General features: G+C 37.6%; 2 protein-coding genes across 8 annotated transcripts in view; one reads left to right on the top strand and one right to left on the bottom strand.

The window, feature by feature from the left end:
- LMBRD2 (LMBR1 domain containing 2) overlaps window positions 1–20,177 on the bottom strand; it is a 47,654-nt gene extending 27,477 nt beyond the window's left edge. Inside the window, exons 1-6 of one of the 3 annotated variants that reach the window (XM_017548259.2) lie at window positions 19,759–20,177; window positions 11,109–11,339; window positions 10,750–10,847; window positions 9,318–9,413; window positions 5,705–5,872; window positions 4,442–4,652 (exon numbers count right to left, since the gene is read on the bottom strand). In XM_017548259.2, coding sequence (XP_017403748.1) covers window positions 4,442–4,652; window positions 5,705–5,872; window positions 9,318–9,413; window positions 10,750–10,847; window positions 11,109–11,282 — 747 coding nt within the window. In that variant the 5' untranslated portion in view covers window positions 11,283–11,339; window positions 19,759–20,177. Of the gene's footprint in view, window positions 1–4,441; window positions 4,653–5,704; window positions 5,873–9,317; window positions 9,414–10,749; window positions 10,848–11,108; window positions 11,340–19,758 lie in introns of those variants that run through there. The other 2 variants (XM_017548260.2, XM_017548261.2) reach the window with 2 other exon arrangements.
- A 26-nt stretch (window positions 20,178–20,203) lies between these two features.
- The window catches only part of SKP2 (S-phase kinase associated protein 2), a 34,345-nt gene continuing 32,242 nt past the window's right edge, over window positions 20,204–22,306 (top strand). Inside the window, exons 1-3 of one of the 5 annotated variants that reach the window (XM_017548256.2) lie at window positions 20,304–20,717; window positions 20,770–20,836; window positions 21,043–21,314. In XM_017548256.2, coding sequence (XP_017403745.1) covers window positions 20,621–20,717; window positions 20,770–20,836; window positions 21,043–21,314 — 436 coding nt within the window. In that variant the 5' untranslated portion in view covers window positions 20,304–20,620. Of the gene's footprint in view, window positions 20,718–20,769; window positions 20,837–21,042; window positions 21,315–22,306 lie in introns of all 5 variants that reach the window. The other 4 variants (XM_017548258.2, XM_017548254.2, XM_037745608.1 and 1 more) reach the window with 4 other exon arrangements.

Below are 22,306 nucleotides of genomic sequence, written 5' to 3'. Positions count from 1 at the left end.
ATACCTCGAAAGCCTTCCAAAGAAGGATGGCTACAAATAAGCCCATACTGCAAAGACTAACTTCAATGTCCAGACACTGATGAACATCCACAAGAATCAAGACCATCCAGAAAAACATGACCTCACCAAACAAACTAAATAAGGCACCAGGGCTGAGCACAGTTGCTCACTCCTGTAATCCCAGCACACTGGGAGGCTGACGTTGGAGGTCACTTGAGCTCAGGAGTTGAGAACAGCCTGGGCAACATGGTGAAACCTCATCTCTTCAAAAACACAAAAACTAGCTGGGTGTGGTGGTGTGTGCCTGTAGTACCAGCTACCAGCTACTTGGGAGGCTGAGGTGAGAGGATAACTTGAGCCCTGGAGGTAGAAGCTGCAGTGAGCCAATATCATGCCCCTGAACTCCAGCCTGGGCAACACAGTGAGAACCTGCCTTAAAAAAATTAAATTAAATAAATAACAAGGCACCAGGGACCAATACTGAAGACACAGAGATATACGCCCTATAATTCAAAATAGCTGTTTTGAGGAAACTCAACAAAATTCAAGGTAACACAGAGAAGTAATTTAGAATCCTATTAGATACAGTGAACAAAGCTGTTGAGGGAATTTAAAATAATCAAGTAGAAATTCTGGAATTGAAAAATGGACTGACATATTGAAGAATGCATGAGAGTCTCTTAACAGCAGAACTGACCAAGCAAAAGAAAGAATTGGTGAGCTAGAAGACACTTGAAAATTTGTCTATTTAAAAATACAGTTAGAGGAGACAAAAAGTAATTAAAAAATAATAATAACAAATATATACAAATGCTAGAAGATAGCCTCGAAAGGGCAAATCTAAGTTATTGGCCTTAATGAGGAGACAGAGCAAGAGATAAGTGTAGAAAGTTTATTCAAAGTGCTAATAACAGAGAGCTTCCCAAACCTAGAGAAAGATATCAATATTCAAGTACAAGGAGGTTCTAGAACACCAAGCAGAGTTATCCCATATAAGGCTATCTCAAGGCATTTTATAATCAAACTCCCCAAGGTCATAAAAAAGAGTGAGATCCAGTCATTTGCAGTAATATGGGTAGAGCTAGAGGTCATTATGTTAAGTGAAATAGGCCAGACACAGAAAGACAAACTTCACATGTTCCTACTTATTTACAGGGCTGGGAAGGGATGTGGGTGGGGGGAGGGTGGGAAATGGGAATGGTTAATGGGTACAAAATTATAGTTAGAGTGAATAATATCAGTATTTGATAGAACAGGGTGACTACAGTCAATAACAATGTAATTGTACATTTAAAAATAACTAGCCGGGCGCGGTGGCTCAAGCCTGTAATCCCAGCACTGTGGGAGGCCGAGGCAGGTGGATCACAAGGTCAAGAGATCGAGACCATCCTGGTCAACATGGTGAAACCCCGTCTCTACTAAAAATACAAAAAATTAGCTGGGCATGGTGGCGCATGCCTGTAATCCCAGCGACTCAGGAGGCTGGGGCAGGAGAATTGCCTGAACCCAGGAGGCGGAGGTTGCGGTGAGCCGAGATTGCGCCATTGCACTCCAGCCTGGGTAACAAGAGCGAAACTCTGTCTCAAAAATAAATAAATAAATAAATAACTAAATGAGTATAACTGGATTATTTGTAACGTAAAGAAAAATAAATGTTTGAGGTGATGGATACATACAAAAAATTTTTTAAACCCCAGGAACGCAAACAAAAAAAAAAGAAATTCATACCTGAGAAATCATGCACTGTTTCTGATGGAAAGAGGTTCACAGTTTTCCTGCTCTGTATGTGTACCAAATGCTATTTACAAAACATCCATTTTTAAAGAGTGGCTTCTTATCTAATATTTTTTACACAGTTTAAAACCAAAGAATACTATACTAAAATAGAACAGAGGTAATCAATACTGGCTCTTAATTTTCCACATCTTATTTCTAAGTACAGGGGTCCTATTTAAAAATAACAAGAATAAAATCTATTTTATTCAGAGAGCAAAGCTTCCCAAGGGAAAATCCAGAACTCAAATAACTGGGTTTATTTTTTTTTTGCAGGAATGTTTAACAAATTAGTGAAATCCAAATTCCTCAAATCTGAAACAACTGAATTTAATACCAACTTTTGGATGGTATTAAATTTGGAACACTATCAAATTTAAAATATATTAATTTCTTTTATCAAATATAAGTATCTTATCAAAATATCAGTTTTCAACTACTTCAATTTTTTTAAAAATTCAAAATTTCAAATTTAATTATAAAATGTATCAAATATAAATTATCTTCTTTCAAAAGATGTAATAACATTCATCATAGGAATGTTGAATATAACAGGAAATGTAATAAATTTAAATAATACTATTTATAGACTTACTCCTACATTTAAATCAATATTTTCTGCTATAGTTCTTACATTTTGTAGTGAAGAAATGCTGCAAAGCCCACATGAAATTTTCTAATCACACTATACATTCATTTGTTCATTTATTCATTCACTTCAAAAATGGTTGCTGAGTGTTTAAGCGTCTGGAGGACCAGGGAAGATGTTATGGGTTCAACTGTGTCCCCTGAAGCCTAACCTCCAGTATCTTAACATGGGATCCTATTTGTAATAGGGCTGTTGCAGATTTAATTAGCTAAGTTATGATGAGCTTATACTAAAGCGGGATGAACTCTAATCCAATATGACTGGTGTCCTTACAAAACAATAAAGTTTGGACCGGGGAACACCAAGTGAAGGTGAAGGCAGAGGTCCAAAGGTCAAGGAATACCAAAGATCACAAACCAACAGAAGCTAGAAGACAAACATGGAGCAGATTTTCCCTGAGCCCTCAGAAGGAACCAACCCTGCAGACACTTTAATCTTGAACTTTTAGTCACCAAACTGTAAGCCAATAATTTTCTATTGCTTAAGTCACCCAGTCTGTGGTAGTTTTGTTATAGTAGCCCTAGGAAGCTAATAAAGAAAACTTCCCTGAAGAATTCTCATTTATGTTAAGACCTAAAAATGAAATAGGAATTAGCTGAAGAAAGTGCTGAAAAGAACATTCTAATAGTTTGGTAATAGCATGCTCAAAGATAGAAAAGAAAGGCAATGTGTGTAATGATTAAGCATAGGGTCAACAAGCCAGATCAATTCAGTCCACTATTTGTTCTCATACTGGAACACACCCACACTCATTCATTTATTTACTGGCTATGGCTGCTTTCATGCTGCAATGACAGAGTAGTTGCGATAGAAATGATATTGCACACAAATCCTAAAATATTTACTATCTGGCCCTTTATAGAAAAAGTTTGTCAGTCCCTGTTAAAGCAAAGATTGCCTGGCTTCTATCACTTCTTAGCCATGTAGACATAGGAAAGTTACTCAATCTCTCTGTGCCCCATATTCTTCACTTATGGAATGGGGATTTTAAAAAATCTCTATCATAAAGTCATGAGAATTAAATATATGTATAGTGCTTAGAAAGTCTCAGGCAACTAGTAAGTCTATATAATTATTTACTATAATTATCACCATTACTAAGTTTGAAGAACCAAAGTTGAGTGTTAGGCAAATATTAAGTCTATAAAATTGTTTATTATCTCATCACCATTAGCAAGTTTGAGAAACCAAAGATGACCAGTGTGAGGAAGACGGAGGTGTGGGACACAGCTGGAGAGCTAAACATAGGCCAAATTATTTTTCTACAGGCTGCATTAAAACATTTTGGAGTTTATTCTAACATGAATGAAAAGCATTCAACAGGAGTTTGTTTGGAGATTATCAACAGCTGAGTAGGATATTCTCCCAGGGGGGCAAAAATGTAAGGTGACTATAATAATCTCTTCAAATCCATCACAAAATTTTTACTTACAGAAAAATTTTATAATTTGTTGTATATTTTTATGTACAGTATTGAAAGATAAACTTTCAACAACTTTGTGAAACTGGTTCAAGTCATCAAGTAAAATGAAGTGTCTTATTAAGATTACAGATGGGAAACAAAACTTAGTACACAAACTCCCATGCAAATTGTACTTTAAAGAGGTTTCCAGACTTAGTAGGAGTACCTTAGGTTAAACTTTTAGAAATAAGCATCCTCTGGTCATTAGTCTCACTTCTACTATGTTAGGGTAACCATAGAATTTATCATTTAATCGGGAAGGCTTTTGAAAATAAAAGAGGGTACTATTAAAAGTTCCCTCAAAATAATAGGCATAGCCCTGCACTATTGAATTTTTTTCCATGAATCCTTGTCAGATAGAAGATGGACAAGACACATCATGAGGCTGAATGGCTAAAAAGTCATCCTGGATGAGACATCCTGAAGAATTGCACAACTCCTGTTTTGCAGTCTGAAGCACATCAGTGCGCTAACAACAGCAACAACAAACCAAAAGTGACTAAAAGAAGATACACATGACTTGGTGACTATTGTTTATAAGGTTCAAACTTGTTTACCTCCATGGCATCTTCTAAATTCTCTTCTGCATCTGCTTTCTCTGTCATCAGTTTGGCTGCCTTAAAATACGTTTTCATAAGTAGATAACCCCTTTTTGCTCCATTCCAGTACGACCGAGGAATTTCCACCAAGCCATACCCCAACAGCAGCACAAGAAGAAACAGACCCCATGTATTTGCAGCAGCTATCCCAATTGTCTGAAGCTGGTTCCTAAGAAAGAGAAACAGCAGATAATATGCATATTTTAATGGAAAGATAAAATGTGACTGCATAAACTGATGCTAACAAAGGAGACCCACTGCTTCTATTGCAGTTAAAATTAGCATCTAGAATAATTCATGGCAATAATATGTATATATTTTCCCAAAGGAAACATTTTTCATTAGGTGCTTTCCTAAGAAGGCTCAAAAGGTTTCAAATTAACTTTGTTGCTTACCTAGCAAATTTCATGAATGCAATAGTGAGACCTAGCACTGCTGATCTATTCCTAAATTTTCAGAGGTAGACCTTCACATATATTACAAGTCATAAGTATAAAACAGATTTCAATTTTATTGAAATATCTAAATCAAAGATAACAGTAAGAACAAATATGCCCTCAAATTACAATCAAAACGAGGAAAAAAAATCACAAGTTCCAATAAAAAATAAAACCAGTTATTTTATCATATAAAAATTTTGAAGGTCGGGTGCAGTGGCTCACCCCTGTAATCCCAGCATTTTGGGAGGCTGAGGTGGGCAGATCACCTGAGGTCGGGAGTTCAAGACCAGCCTGACCAACATGAAGAAAACCCATCTCTACTAAAAATGCAAAAGTTAGCCAGGCATAGTGGCACATGCCTGTAATCCCAGCTACCTGAAAGGCTGAAACAGGAGAATCGCTTGAACCTGGGAGGAGGAGGTTGCAGTAAGCTGAGATTGCACCATTGCACTCCAGCCTGGGCAACAAGAGTGAAACTCTGTCTCAGAAAAAAAAAAAAAAAAAAAATTGAAATTCTATCAAAAAATCATAAGGGTTATCACTTTTAATATATAGACATTAGACTAACCATTAATCTTTTGTCTAAAATCTGCATTTAAAAATGTCATTCCATAGTTTCTTTCTTAGTAATATGGATTATTCACATATTCTTTTGGAGAAAAATATATAACAAAGTTTCTCAATGAAATGTCTGTTTAAATCTGCACATATGAAGTTAAAAATGAATTTTTAAAAATGCAAACATACACAAAAGCAATGTTAAGAAGACCACTTTTCTTACCATTCTAAATGTAAATGTGGGTTTACAGCTACATAAATTAAAAATGCTCCAAAAATCAGCAAATAGGTGCCATAGTAGATTGCATTCTCAATTAGTGCAGTTTTGATCTTTCCAGTGATGGAAAACCCTCCTGATCTTGCATACGACTGCATAAAAGGTAAGAGAATCCTAGACGGATAGAAAACCAAAACAATTGATATGTTGTTTAATCTCAAAATACCAGAAATATGTGAATCTCAATTTTAATGTATAGATCTTCTCATTAATAAATGTTCATGAGTAATCATTAATATTTAATAAACTATAATAGATGGTTAAGTATTTTTGTAATATAAAATTTTAGGGAAAGCAAAGGCTCTAAGGCAGGAGAAAGCAAGGCACATTCCTGGAATCAAAGGAGGCCACAATGACCAGCAAGTGTGAATGACTAAAGATGAGTCTAAAATGGGCCTTTAAAGTGTTTTCATTATGAAGAGTTTGGACTGCATTCAAAGAAAACACTTTGAATCAAATTTTAGTTTCCTAAGGCTTCAGCATGGAGAATGGATAAAAGGGGAGCAAAGTTGGAACTAGTTGAGAGGGGGAAGCGTGGTGATGGTGGTACGAACAAGGGAGAAGATTGGTTGACAGCATACTGACTTAGAAGTAGTACCTACAGACATCCAAGAGAAGCTGCACACAAAATAGTTTGCTACCAGCTTCAGAGTTCAGGAGAGAGAACTAAAAATATAGATAGCTTCTAGAGTCATCACTGTATCAACAGCACTGAAATAACATCAATAGATACTCATCTGGAAGCATGAGTATGGAGAATGTGAAGGAAAGAACTGAGATAGATCTCTGAAAAATACCAACTTTTTAAGAAAGAGGTAGAGCAACAGAAGGAGGATGGATCAGCAAAAGAGACCAAGACAGAATAGTAGTGGGGCAAGGAAGAAAATCAAAGAGCATGTGGATTAGGAACTAGGAGAGGAAAGTGAAAGTGGAGAGAGAGAACAATAGAATCAAATGCTGCCAAGAGGTGAAGTAAATTAAGAGCCTGTATGTATGAGTGGTGGAGTGAGAATAGAAAGCAGAGCTTACTGTGGGTTGAGGAATAAGTAAACAATGAGCAAGTGGAGATATCAAATATAGAGAATTCATGTAAGAAGTTTGGCTGGGTAGGATAAACTATGGTATATACATATAATGGGGTATTTTACAGAAATGGAAGAGAACAGAATAATGATACATACAGCACAACACAGATGAATTTCCCAAATATGTGAGTAAAGAGAGATGCAAAAAAGTTCACAGTGTATAATTCTATGCTTATAAAGTTCATAAACAGGTAAAAACTAATCTATGGTGATGGAAGTCAGAATCATGGTTACCTTTGGAGAGTGTGGGATGACTACACAGGGAACTGTGAGCAAGGCTTCTGGGGCATTGCTAATGTTCTATATCATCATCTGAGCGCTGGTGTATGAGTGTATTCACTTTGTAAAAAGTCAAACTAAACATAATCCATGCACTTTTCGGTATGAATTTATGCTTCAATTTTAGGAAATTTCTAAAAAAATTTAGTTGTGATCAGATCAACAAGGCAGAGCTGGAAAGGGATCTGAATTGAGAGACTTATTTTTGTTCCTGTATTCTTTTCAAAGGATGAGAGAAATGTGCATGCTTTGTTGAACTTGAAAGCTACAAGTATGTAACAAGAGCTGAAGGGGATGGATCCATATTTTAGGAAGAAGTGATGGCAGCAGCAGCCTGTCTGGAGCGGCCCCCTGCAAAGATACTGGGACAACCTGTCTCAGATAAGAGCTATCTACTCCAGTCTCCTCTCTGCTGTGGGCTGCACAGACAACGGGATAACCGGCCTGCAGGTAGGAGCTACCCACTATGGATCTCCTCTCCACTGAGAGCTGCAATTGTCAGGACGGCCTGCCTGCAGAAAGGAGCTACCCACTTTGGGTCTCCTGAAAGCTGTACTATCATTGAAAAAAGCACCTTTTCACCTTGCTCGCCCTCCAGTTGTCTGCATACTTCATTCTTTCTGGATGCAGGACAAGAGCTCAGGACCTGCTGAATGGTGGAACTCACCCCTGCCACTCACCATGTTGCAGGAGAGGAGGAGAGAAGAGCTGCGGCCCTTCTGGGAGCCCAGACCTAGGGGCTCCCCAAGCCAGGGCTGTGACATCCTCTTTGGGGCTCTGAGGTTTCTGGCATCTCCAAGCTTCTGGATACTACCACATTCTCTTCATCCCGATGCGGGTGCCCACAGCAGAAGCTGCTTGCAGTGCATCTAACCCAGCTGCAGGCTTGCAGAGCCGGTGCCTGTGCTGGTGCCTGGAGCTGCCCACCCTGTCACAGCAGCCAGTGTGCCTGGCTGTGCTCAATGGCCGGACCCCATGCTTACTTGCTCACACACTCTCCTTGCCACTCCACGCCTGGCTCGCCCTTGGTAGGCGTGGGATCAGAGCCAGTAGCAGGAGCTGAGTGCAATCTGCCGGGGTGAGTAGGTGGAATGAGCCCAGCAAGCCTACCTAAAACTCAGGCAAAGGCACTGCAGGCTACAGAGGTTTCCAGCTGGCAAAACACCCCTAAGAATCCTGTGACAGAAGGACTGGCTCTAACAAGCATCTTCCGTCTTTGGAGGGGAAAGAAAAAAAGTTGAGTAGGTATGTAGATTTGTTGGTGAGAAGCTGCCTGTTTTCAGTGACTCCTGTTTTCACTGCTGGATGGAAGTAGTCATCTGCTAAAAGTAAAGACGATTATGTTGTTGTTCTTGTCGTTGTTGATAGGGAGTACAAGAAAGCAAGCCACAAAAGGGACAGAAGTTTGAAGTGACTAGAAATATTTCTTGTAAAAATGGAGAGAAAGCAAACTAAAAAAACAAAGTAGTAAAGTCTGGCAACGTTGAGGGCCCAGTTGACTTTAATAGACATGAATACACAAGAGCACTACTCTGCTATGTGATTTTTCTCTTGCAATGTTCAGTACCTCCAGTTTTAGAGTGCAGTTGTTTGCAGATCTAAGAGATGCTTAGTAGGCAGTGGATAAGTATGAGATTGGAGCATAGCAGAAAGATAAAGCTATAATGGGTAGAAAGATTCAGAATCCATTATTGGTCGATGAAACCATGGCTATAATTACAGCTATGCAGGGAGAGTCTGACAAGATGACCAAGATAGGACTCTAGGGAAGATCAACATTTAGAAAATGGGCAACAGAAATGGCATCCATAAAGGAAATTCAGAAGGCTGGGGAAAGCAAACAGAGAGAAAGCCAGAGTAACGTGACCTTAGCAAGGGCAATTTCATATAATAATGGGGCTGGAAGAAGGACTGGACTCAAGGGCAAAAGAGAAGGCAATAACAGGAAGGAAATAGTAATAAGAAAATCTTTGTTTCTGTTTTCTATTTTCTATTTGTGTGTTTCTATTCTTTTTCTTTTTCTTTTTTCCGTAAAATGGGTCAAAAGAGAGATTGAGAGAGCAGAAAGGGACAAAATAGAGATTTATGGAAAAAATTAAACATAAATAAATTCCAAAAGTTAAAGATTCACTGAAAAATAATGTTTTATTCCATTAGCCAAAATTTTAAAAATTTTATCCTTTACTGTAACTTACCAAGTTAAAAATTGTGATGTCCAATACACTACCCTCCAGAAAATTGGCATGATTCCATCAGGAATGTAACTCCATGGCTTGAAACATGGATGCTGGCTGTGGAATTAAAAATTTAAAGCCAATTAATCATAAACAACGACTACTTAAGTGAATTATACAATTAATTTGCATGTGGCCAAGTTAATTTACATTCAGATTTTAAATTACTGACTCTAATAATCAATAACCCATAAAATTCCACATAAATTTTAAAATTCAAAGCTGTCAAACTANAAAAAAAAAAAAAAAAAAAAACGACAGAAGTCAACAAAATAGTTTGTTCTGAATATACCATTTAAGTTTTCAACTTTCAGTGTATTTTTAGTCATTGGGTAAAAAGAAAATTTAATGTTCAACTAATAGACTAAAAGTGCAACAATCGTTAAAAGCAAATGTATTATAAAATAACATTTCTGATGATTACCTTTAAAATACACACTCCCCTTATTTATAAGGTTAGGTCCCCCCCCCAACCTCCCCCCACCCAACACCTTGCAGGGCATAGGGGTTGGGAGGGGAAAACAATAGGTGATTAATTCCTGAAAATTGGAATGCTAATTAAATCATTCACTATACCATAGCTTCTATGGAGATGCATGCTAGCACCCATACATAATTCTGTTTAACTTTCTGAAGACATGATGAGTCTCTGATCATAAATTCATTCATGTAGCCATATTCCTAAGCTATAAGGATATCCCAAGAACTTCCAACAGTCTGTAGTTGCTGCTGATCTTTATCCATTTTTTTAATAGTGCTTCAAATGAAAGTAACACCTGCATTTTAAATTTACCTTTTCTCAAGTTATATTTTTTTAAAAACATGCATAAAGAAACATGCAAATACTACTGAAAGCATTCTTAAAGGCTACAGTCAACATATATATGCTTTTTACTTAAAAGTTTGATATGAATTCAGTAAAATCTTTGGACAATTTGAACTTTATTCATTTTTTATGTAAACCTATAATGTTTTTGAAGGATGTGCAATATGAAAGGAATACCATAAGTACAGAAATACTTGTCCTTTATTATAACCTTGCAAATTAAGCAAAAGTGAAAATGCATGCCACATTTTTAAATCAGAGATAGGCTGAGAGGAAAAATAGGTTTTAGAAATTACATACTCAGTAAAGAACGAGAACTAAAAAATCAGGTCTTCTTCAAGTTTCTCAGTACCATCTACTGAAGGGCCTTGTGGACCAATAAATATTAAAAATTAGATTTAATTAGAATACGATGTAATAAAAAGTCTACTAGCAAAGAACAGAGGTGGCGGGAATCAGTAGAAAATGAGAATACTTACAAAACTATAAAATCTGGATGGTAAAAACTTTTAATTTTTAAATAATTTGTCCCTTATAATTTTCATATTTTTTTAAAAAAGGAAATACCTTGGAACAGGGTTAGCAGTTGCGTACAATCCTGTAATGTTGCTGTTCTCAGGAGGGCTTGAATTTGCAGCAGCATGCTTGCACCGGTTGTATATTGTCTAAAGTAACGAACGTATGGTTTCAAAATGAGAATCAAAAGGTTACCAAGTACTTAAAGGATATCAGAGTTTATAATTCTATCTATTTAAACTTACCTTCCCAGCTATGCTTTTTAATGATCAAATGCCCACATAATCTTTTAATTCAAAATATAAGTACAAATTGACATAACTTAGCTGTCTTAAGAAATAACATTATTTCCAACATGCTGTATGATTACAATTATCTTTTAAATTGTGAAAATCAGTTTTACTCCTTACCGTACTAACATCCAGAGGCAGTATGAAGACAATAAGAAAGCAGAGATACCAAGCAAGCAGCGTTCCAATAATTACAAGTCTATGCTGTTTCTTAAAGTCTCCATATCGATGAAGTAGAAATAATGCCAGAAAAAAGACAAAAACAATCTCAAGTCCCAAAGCTGCACCACTCATTATTGAATATTTCACTCTGACTAATCAAAGTTATTCATGTACAGATCTGGACCATATCTGTGAAGTGAAAAGAAAATTAAAATGCATTATTAACATAGGAAATGACACTTGGAAATTTCCTAAATATTAATACATTAATAAACTATTTGGAGAAATGTCATGCTTCATATAGGAAAGAGTAATTCCTATCCGCCAGCACTTATATTTTATTTTTTAATGCACACTTAAAAAATTTCATATGCCTTGTATTTTCAAAATCTTAACAAAAATTATACTAGTTCTTACAATATTACAAATTAAGAAGTTCTTAATTTAGATGTCAACAGTTTTAATATAATGTCATTTGGGGTTTGTTTCTTAATGCTATAAGTTCTAACAGAATAGCTTATACAAATAAGCTATTGACTAAATCCTAGAAAATTAGATACTTAGTAAAATACATTTTTCTAAGATTATTCATCCTCTATAAGATTTTCTAAAAGAGAGGGAGGAAAAAATGGAAAGACACCATTTAAAAGCAACTTTTCCTTTGAAACAGTATTTTTCTTTTGTGCTAATTTTGCCTAACAACTTTCATAACTCGAAATTATTACTCACTGCTTCACAAAATATATTTATTACTTCCCATTTATCTACATAAATCTTAAACTTACTTTAACAAATTCTCATTTTTAATTTTTTTACTATTTTATATACAGAAAATTTATCAATGATTATTGAATAAAGTCATAAATTTGAAAACATTCTTAATTTTATGATACAGTCATCAGCAAATAGTTTATCTAATATCTCTGTACTCACAAAAAACAGAGCATAAAGGTTCAAAGTCTCTATTTTAAAATTAAAAAATTTGAGACCAGGCTAAGTGGCTCAGGCCTATAATCCCAGCAATTTGGGAGACTGAGGTGGGTGGATCACCTAAGATCGGAAGATTGAGACCAGCCTGACCAACATAGAGAAATCTCATCTTTACTAAAAAAAAAAAAAAAAAACAAAATTAGCCAAGCATAGTGGCGCATGCCTGTAATCCCAGCTGCTCTGAAGGCTGAGGAGGGAGAATAGTTTTAACCCGGGAGACGGAGGTTGTAGTGAGCCGAAATCATGTCACTGCACTCCAGCCTGGGCAACAAGAGCAAAGCTCTGTCTAAAAAAAAAATTGATATCTCTCTATACTTAAAAAAATTTACTAATTGAAGGCAATATGAACTTTTCACCTTTGTTAGACTTTTGTTTACCTACATACTACAATATTACAAGGAATTGATTACTATCCTAACATAGAAAATCAAGACTGTGATACAACACAACAAAATAAAATAAGGGGCCAGGCATGGTGGCTCACACCTGTAATTCCAGCACTTTGTGAGGTCAAGGCAGTTGGATCACCTGAGGTCAGGAATTCAAGATCAACCAGGCCAACGTGGTGAAACCTTGTCTCTACTAAAAACACAAAAATTAGCCAGGCATGGTAGTGAGCGCCTGTAATCCCAGCTACCTGGGAGGCTGAGGTAGGAGACTCGCTTGAGCCTGGGAAGTGGAGGCTGCAGTGAGCTGAGATCGCACCATTGCACTCAAGCCTGGGCAACAAGAGCAAAACTCCGTCTCAAAAAATAAATAAAAAATAAAAAATAAAATAAGGGAGAATCAATAAAATACTTAAAATCAATAAACATCTCTGAAACTAGTTAGAATAATAAAAAGAAAGTTTGAGTACTTTAAAGGGTTAAATTTAAATTTATATACAAAATACTCCTACATGAAATATCGCAAACAAAAATCACATTTAATAAACAATTTTCTTCACTCTTTATATTGTTAAGCAGTTTCTACTTCAACTATCAATACTTTCATTTTTCTTATATATCTAAAATTGAACCTCTTTCATCACTCTCTACCCTCTTATCCTGCTATATTTTTCTTCAATGCACTTATCCATCTGATATGATACACATTCTTTATATTTATTAATTGTCTCTCTGAACCTCTCCCCTTACACCAGAGACTCTATGAGAGCACAGACTTGACTATTTTATTCCACACTATATTCCAGTCTAATGTAGTGCCTGGCATATAGTAATATCAATAAATATTTGTTGAAATAAAAAATACTGTTACTTTAATACATACACTATTTTTCTATTACTGCTAACTTCAAAGGCAATGTAAAACTCTTGTAATAGTAAACTGATTTTACAAATACTTATTACAACTCAAAAGGCTTAAAACTGTGAACATTACCAAATACTACTCAAATTTTCAAATTTCATATTCTATGAAACAACTTATACCACAACAAGAGTAAGTCAAATCTTATTTTTTAAAAAAATAGACAAGGTTTTATCATGTTGCCCATGCTGGTCTTGAACTCCTGAGCTCAAGTGATCCGCCTCAGCTCCCAAGGTGCTGCAATTATAGGCATGTGCCACAGCACCCAGCCAAATCTTATTTTTAAGCTAACCATGGATTAAGCACTTGGTTGAAAGCTCAATGCAGAATGTGCTGATGACAAAACCATCTTCAAGATCTAGGGTTTTTTTCCTTTAAAAAAACCCATTAGATGTGAGTTTAAATATAACATAATTGTTATCTGAAAATCCTTTTATGATGTGAACTAGACCTGAAATTGTCCAGTGTAAGGAATATGACAATCCTAAGGAAAAAAGACTAAATATTAGAGATTACCAAAGGAATGCTAAAGTATGACAGAGTGAAATGATGACATAATACTGTAGTATAAGAAATATTTGTTAAGATTGTTTAATAATATCAAAAAACTAGCCTAACAGTAATTGAAAATTTGACACATATTTTTACATAAGCATAAAAAAGAGTAAGGTAACAATGAAATATATTAAAATATCAATAATCTTTAGGTGGTAAGATATAGGCATAATAAGCAAACGATAGGCTGGGTATGGTGGCTCACACCTGTAATCCCAGCACTTTGGGAGGCTGAGGCAGGCGGATCACCTGAGATCAGGAGTTTGAGACCAGCCTGGACAACATGGTGAAACCCCATCTCTACTAAAAATAAAAAATTAGCCAGGTGTGATAGAACACACCTGTAGTCCCAGCTACTCGAGAGGCTAGGCTGGAGAATCGCTTGAACCTGGGAGGCAGAGGTTGCAGCAAGCCAAGATCACACCACTGCACTCCAGCCTGGGCAACAGAATGAGACTCTATTTCAAAAAAAAAGCAAACAACAAACTCAGTTATAAACCTGACACTAGCTATTAATTTTTTTACTATGGCACTCAATTTTTTAGTCTGATTCATAGTCAGCACTTTAAAGGGCTGTGGATGAATAAATAAAATTATGGATCCTTTATTCTAGTAATAAATGATTTGGTTACATCCCTTTCCACACTTAGCATGTTGGTCTCCTACCACAGATATAACAAATTGCTACAAACTTAGTGACTTTAAACAACACCTATTTATTATTAATATCTTATAGTTTCTGTATGTCAGAAATTCAAACACAACATAATTCAACTGAGTTCTCTGCTTAGGGTAACACAAGTTTAAAATCAAGGTCAGCAGGTTTGCATTTTTCTCTGAAGAAGAATCCATTTTGAAGCTCATTCAGGCTACTGGCAGGGTCTCACACTGTATCCCAGGCTGGAGTGCAGTGGAATGATCATGGCTCAGTATAAGCTTGAGCTCCCGGACTCAACTGATCCTCCCACTTCAGCTTCCAGAGTAGCTAGGATTATAGGTGTGCATCACCATGCCTGGCTAATTTAATTTTTTTTTTTCCTAGAGGCAGGGCCTTGCTATGTTGCCCACGCTGGACTCAAATGCCTGGCCTCAAGTGATCCTCTCACCTTGGCCTCCCAAAGCACTGAGATTAAAGGCATGACCCGCCTAGCCAAGACAAAACTCAGTTCTTTATGGTTATAGGACTGAGATTCCCTGTTCCCCTGCAAGCTGACAGTTGGCATTTGCCCTTAGCTCTAGAGGCCTCTCCCCAGTCTTTTCATGTGGCTCTGTATATCTTTTTCTAATTGTATACATTTAAAGTACACAACAGTAATGTTTTAATATACTGTACATATACAGTGAAATACAAACCATAGTCAAACAAATTAACATAACTATGTCCTCACATACTTTTCTCTCTGTGTATGTGTGTGTGGTCCTGTATATTTTAAAAGAGCAATGGTTTGTCAACTTCTCCTCATGCCTGAAATCTCTATTTTTTAAGGCTCATCTGATTACAATGGGCCTACCTGAATAATCTAGTCATTTTTACTGGTTCCAGAGATTAGGGGATAGACATTCTTAGGGTAAACATTATTCTGTTTATCATACCATCTATTTCTGTTGAGGCTGAAATATATTGCCTTCTTATGACATACAGCTAGGACCAGTGATCCCATGAAATTGGAGATAAAAATTGGTTTTTCTAACTTGAGATGAGAAAATAATAGTTTCAAAGTCCATATCTTTTAAATAATAATTTTAAAGTCCATATCTTTAACCTTGTACCAACATTCAAGTGATGAGTTGTAAGGTTTAGGAAAGAAGGAGAAGAAAGGAGATGATATGATGATGATGATGATGATGATGATACCAAAATGAGGAGGCAAATAAAAATTCAGTGCCATGTGATTATGCCCCTCAGTAGCAAAACTTGATTATACTCAAAATCAAAATGTCAATTCATTAAAACTACCAGATTTTAGTGCCTGATGCAAAATATCAGTTCTGAAAGTCTTAAATACTTAAAATCCAATTCAATCTTTTTCCAATCATCAAAATATTATTTAAGATTACTTTCAAATGCCTTCATAATGGTTTCATAATTAGCATGTTACTGTTACTGACTTGAAGTACTGTTTCCTTAGTACTTTATGGCTGATAATAGTTTTTCAGGTTAAACACCCTTTGATGGAATTTTAGAGGTTAAGATAATTTTGAAGAATTCCAAATGTTTTGAGAGACAGAGAGAGAATGGGTAGCAATTGATCAGAATACAAACAAAACACTGACAACAATTTTGTCAAAACCAAATATTCTGAAACCAAATGAAAAATTTATGACTGGAACCTAATGATTCATCAGACTCAAATACTGTTAACTTAAATATCTGAGTCTGATGATCATTAGGTACCAATCAGAAATTTTACCTAACTTAACGTATCTGTATTTTTACTCAGATATACGAAATAAAAACTAAGAGACAAAATCATAATGAAAAATCAAAAGAACCAGAACCAGAAGTGAATAAGTCAACAATTTTCTACCAAAAATCAAAATTTAAATCTTCCAAACATAATTGTTATTCTCAAAGATTTCAGGTACAGAGTTCAGTTTAAGACATAGACTACTGCAAGGAGACTATTACTCCCACTCTGAAAATGAAAAAAAAAAAAAACTCAAAATAATTTTTTAAAGGTATCTAAGAGCTAAGTTGGTGAATCAACCAGGTAACCTGAATTCGAAAATGTGACAAGCCCCTGAGGTAAAACATACATACAAACCGCTTTACCTTTTGCAAGGCATAAAGAGAAGAGGTAGCAATCATGTAAGCATAGAAGAAAAAAGAACTGAAATTTTACTGAATTCTTAAAGATTTCATATACAGAAATTGCAAGACATCTTGATAGAGAATAATCTGTAAAGTGTTTCCTAATAATAAATAATTTTAAAAAAAGAATATCTAACATTTAGTATGTGTTTACTAAATTTTAAGAATTGTATTAATACTAGTACCGACCATGCTTTATCAAATTAGACATTACAACCTAGTAAGAAAGGACTGTTTGTTTCCTTGCTTAACAGAAAAAAACAGTGCAGAGAGGGTGAGTAATTTGTCCAAGTTAACAGAGTTGGTGAATGGTAAAGCTAGGATTCAAAGAGAGGCATCTTCACTATAGAACCTGGATCATAATTACACATCTCTTCTCCAATCTAGACGTACTTTTTTAATGCAATTTAAATTCCTTAATGATCTATTTTGTTCAGTCTTCCAGAGAACAAATTAGAAACGTTCTCCTGTGATTCTTTTAGATATAGCAAGACAGAATGCTAAGTCATGTTTAATACAGAATTTAACACAAACTTTTTACCTTAAGATTATACTACCATTACTTGATTTAAGGGTAATATATGACTCTACTCTACATGGGAAAAGTGGAAAACACAGAGCAAATTAGAACCCTTTTGTTCTTGCCTCAATCTGCTTATCATAGAGCATTAAATTGCAATGAATTAAAGATCTACTTTAAAATTAATCAAGGAAAAAAGGTCCTCTTGAAATTTTATTGGCAGATAGAAGCTCCTTGATATGTAATGTTTCTCAGCCATTTGCTCCCCTAAGCTAAATAACAAAAGTAAAAAACTAAAGAAATTTTAGCATTTACTTCATGTTATGATGGAACTAAGAAAAAATATACAGCCCCTCTGTTTAAATAGAATCTCTTCTGTCATATTTCATCTCCAATAATGGCATACCTACTAAATATATATTTACAACTTGTAGTCAGTTATGACTGCCAGTCCTTTTTGGCCCCTCCTGTTCCCTGATATTGATCATCTTTTAATTACGCTGTGGTTTTGACTGCTTAACTGACATTGCTTTTGCCTCTCTCAGGCATCTCATGTTGTATGATAAACAGTCACTGTAGATTTGCCGATTTACAGTCACTTTGTATTCTATCTGAAGCTTCCAAAAGCGTACTAGTAATTACTCATCCTAATTTCATTTGCATTATTTTAAAAATGGCTTTTGTCTTGGATACTGATAGAGTAATTCCAATTCTAGAAAAATGGTATATCTCTCTTATTAAAATGGAACATGGAGTGCACTGAGTAAAATGAAACCAATGAAATTAATCAGAAAAAATCAGATGCATCAATAGCAATCACAATGCAGTTCTTTGTCACCAGAGAGCAACATCTGTGTACCTACTAATCTCGTCTTCAATGGACGCAATTCCTTATGTTAAAAAGAATCGATTATACCAATTTAAACTTGTATTTATTACACTAAGATAATAGCCATGATTAAAAGGAATGTCAAAAAAGTATTCCCATATTAGGAAGGTAAAGTATTTCTGTTACTGGGGCAAACTATTAGACTAATTTTCAAAGTTGACAGGCTTTCCCTGAAGTCCTACAGAGAAACTTGTGTTCACTAATTGAGATGTTGCAAGTATTCTAGTTCTCAGGTAACTTCCTAGTAAAACCAAGACTGAACAAAAAAAATATTTCTCATCTTTAAATTTAGAATCATCTCATCGATTAGACCTTCCTATTTATGAGATCTATATCTAAAGTGGGCTCTTGCAATTATTTTACATCTCAAAACTGTTTACTCTCATTATTTTGGCATATTATGGCATCTTACATATTTTTGTTTAGTCTTTCTCCTCCATTAGCTTACAGGTTCTGTTTTGTTCCCTTTCCTGAAGGAAATTATAATTTTTGTGTCAATATTTTCTCCTATGATTTGCAATCTTAAGGGAAAGGGTGTAGAGTCAAACTAAGGCAACTGCTTTCTCCTTAGCCAAAGTAACATAAAGGTCACTTTGTGTGAAAAATCAGGATATTGCATTTTTAAATGTTTTCCATACAGCATTAGTTTAATGAACTGCTCAGCCTAGTATTCTGCACCTAATTCCAATCAAAATCAAGTTGTGAACAGATTCATTATTTACACCAATCTCACCTTTCAAAAACAAGCTAAAGTTTCATGAATTCCTTCCTCCCTCAAGAGGCAGTTACTTTTCAAGCTAAGGACCAAGATTGAAATAAGCACATACCTGGGCAAGGGAGGTTTAATTTCACTACAGAGGGAATCATTTTTTCAAGGAAACCAGAGGGTGTGTCATACAGCATCAGTGAATAGTCTAATATGCGATGAAGATGTTATGCTTCCTTAGGAACTTTATAAATCTTCATTTTTATGAGGTTTAGAATTCATCCCCCTTCCCTCTTCCACTGTTTTCTCGAGGTCACAGTTGCAGTATGGTTTGCCCGATGGATTTCGCATGGTCATTGTGCCTAGAATATGCCACCCTCCCTACTTTAACCACCCCCAAAATCTTCTCAGCAGATAGGCTGAAAACAGCTCGCTTTTAGGCGGCGACGCAAACACACGTAGCCCGTCGAACGTCAGCAAGCAACCAAAAGTCTTTGCTGGAGGTCCCCTGCGTTGCATGGGTAAAGCCCGTTGCAAAACACAGTCCTTTCATTTATTCCCATGCTACTATTTACGAGACCTGTCAAGTCTGCAAGGGCATGCGCAGCCTTCCCACCACAAAGGACCCGCTGGGGTCTCCGGCTCCCCTAAAATTAAACCACTGTTTTTCGTTCCAACTGCGTTTTTAGCTATTGTGCGTATTTTACAGATAAAGGAAGGATCCTGTCCACAGACCCAATTCTAAGGGCCGCCTTCTCCCCGAAGGAGGAAGCAGCTTCCTGGCAAAGGGACGAACAGGTGTGACGCCCGCGGTTCGCAGCCTCTCACCTGGCGGGCGGGCTGGGCTACAGCCACCACTCAGCGGCCAGAGACGTGGGCCCCGCGGCGGCGGCGGCGGCCACTCGGGGTCTCCCAGGTCCCCTCTCTTGCCGCCTGCGCTCGGCCCGGGTCCCCAGACACCAAAGCGTCTCACGCGTTCCCACTCAGGCTCACCGTCCGATCTCGCCAGACAGCGTCTGGATGGGACCAGGAAACGGCGGCCGCCACAGCTGTCCAGGTTCTGGGATGCACACTCAGAGACGACAGCGCTGGCGATCACCAGAAGGCCTGCAGGCTCCCGGGAAAGGAATATCCGTCTACAGTCAAGTGGCTGACATTTCCCAGTCAGCCTTAGCGCCGCCCGCTTCCGCCTCCCCGCCTACCCCGTGGACCAGCCAGTCCCGCTCCCGCGGGGGGTTGTGGGTATCTCGAAGGCGGGCAAAACTGCCAGGGAAGGAAGTAAGGGCCAGGCAGTCGGACTACGAAACAGGACGAAAACTACAATTCCCAGCAGGCCATGGGGCCGCAGTGCCCCGCGAAGTAGAGCGGGCTTGTAGAGTCTTGCGCGCGCTGCTGGGATGGAACGTTGCTAGACTTAGCGGGGCTAGCTGCTGGGGGCCCGAGCAGCACGCTCGGAGCCGCCGCGCGCCAAAGCGGGAATCCGGGAGGCGGGCAGCTTTGCAATTAATGCACGTATTTTAAACTCCCGAACCTGAGGACGCTATGCACAGGTAAACAGATTGCAAAAAGTGGAAGAGCATGAATGGACCCTTTTAATAATTCTTTTAGGCCGCGAATATCGCTACTGGCTAATATTGTTGGTAACGCTGTTAAGTGAATGGTTGCTTAGCCCCTTCTTGGGAAAGTGTGAATGGCTGGATGCTTTAATGCGGGGATCAGCGTGCGGTTTTATTTGGCTTCCCTAATTGGGCTTTTCTGCCACCGTTTTCAATCAGTGTATGATTGCCCTCTCCCTCTCTCTCTCTCTCTCTCTCTCTCTCTCTCTCTCTCTCTCTCTCTCTCTCTCTCTCTCCCTCCTTGTCTGTTCCCTCCACTGGGAGAAATTCTTGAGGCCTTCTGCACTATCGTTAAGTCAAAAAGCCTTTTCGATTTGTTCTTTAAATTTCTTTTTTTTTTTTCTTGAAAACTCGCCGCGAGCATGTAAAAAGGGGGATTCTGTTAGCCGCTGTGAAGGGTCTCTACAATGCATAAATTCCAGGTTCTTTAATGCCTCCCTTGGAATTATTTATGGGTGTTTTCGAAAGGAACCGGGGGTATTGTGCACTTCTGCAGGAAGCACCTCCAGGAGATTCCAGACCTGAGTAGCAACGTTGCCACTAGCTTCACGTGGGGATGGGATTCCAGCAAGACTTCTGAACTGCTCTCAGGCATGGGGGTCTCCGCCCTGGAGAAAGAGGAGCCCGACAGTGAGAACATCCCCCAGGAACTACTCTCAAACCTGGGCCTCCCGCAGAGCCCCCCAAGGAAACGGCTGAAGAGTAAAGGGAGTGACAAAGACTTTGTGATTATCCGCAGACCTAAGCTAAATCGAGAGAACTTTCCAGGTAAGGCTATGAGGGTAAAAAATGTCAGTTATGCAAAGGGTGGATTTAGCTATGCTGTTGGGAAACCTTTGTTCAGGGATCTTTACCATGGGTTCCTTTTAAGATTGCCTAATTCTGAAGTTATTTTTTCAACAAAATGGGGGAAGTCGTCAAGTATGCAGGAGTCTTGGTGGGTATATATGTTTTGGTGCACAATCACCTTGAAAATTTTAACCCATGAGAAGACACTCCTGCCTTTTTCCTTAGAAGGGAATCTGCCTGCCCGAAGGCCAGCTCGGTACCACCGATGAATAGAAACAAACAGTGATCTTCTTGTAGGATTCCTTTTGCCTTGTACCCCTGAGTGAGCTTTTTGTCTTAATCACTTTAGGTATTTATCAGTGGACTGCTGAAGTGAATGTTTACCTAAGTGGAGATTTATCTCCCCAGGTTCAGTCCCACTCCCATATTGGCTTCTCCTGTGTATTCTGTCGCCATTACTGCTGATACTATCTTGTTTAATCACCCAACCCAAAAACCTGGAGTCAGTAAGGTTCCCACCTTCCCACAACATCCAGTCGTTCATCACATTTTATCCTCTTCTCTGGTAACTATTTCTTAAGTTCTCATCATCTCTTGCCTGAACTATTGGAGTAGATTTATAGTTCCAACCTTCTTCTCCCCAGATCTATCCCACGGAACTAGAATGGATTGACTGAAATGTAGAACTCACTATAACTTCCCTCCTTAATAGCTCCCCATCCCGTAGTTTCTCAGGCAGGTGAACGAGTGCCTCCCAGAGTGAACCAGAACCCTGGAATATGCAAAAGCCATAGGGTAAACATAGGGCATTGACCTGGGGTTATCAGTTTTTCTTACCAGTAAGACATTTAAAACAGTAATACAGCAAATATTTGCTGAGCACATACCATGTGCTAGGCAGTGTTCCAGGTGCTGGAGATAGAGGAGTAAATACAACACAAACATTTCTGCTCTCAGGAAGCATCCATTCT

The sequence above is a fragment of the Cebus imitator genome, unplaced genomic scaffold, assembly GCF_001604975.1.
Source record: "Cebus imitator isolate Cc_AM_T3 unplaced genomic scaffold, Cebus_imitator-1.0 Scaffold205, whole genome shotgun sequence".
Classification (NCBI taxonomy): domain Eukaryota; kingdom Metazoa; phylum Chordata; class Mammalia; order Primates; family Cebidae; genus Cebus; species Cebus imitator.
Note: the sequence above shows the minus strand (reverse complement) of the source record. Positions and strands in the feature narration are given on the sequence as shown.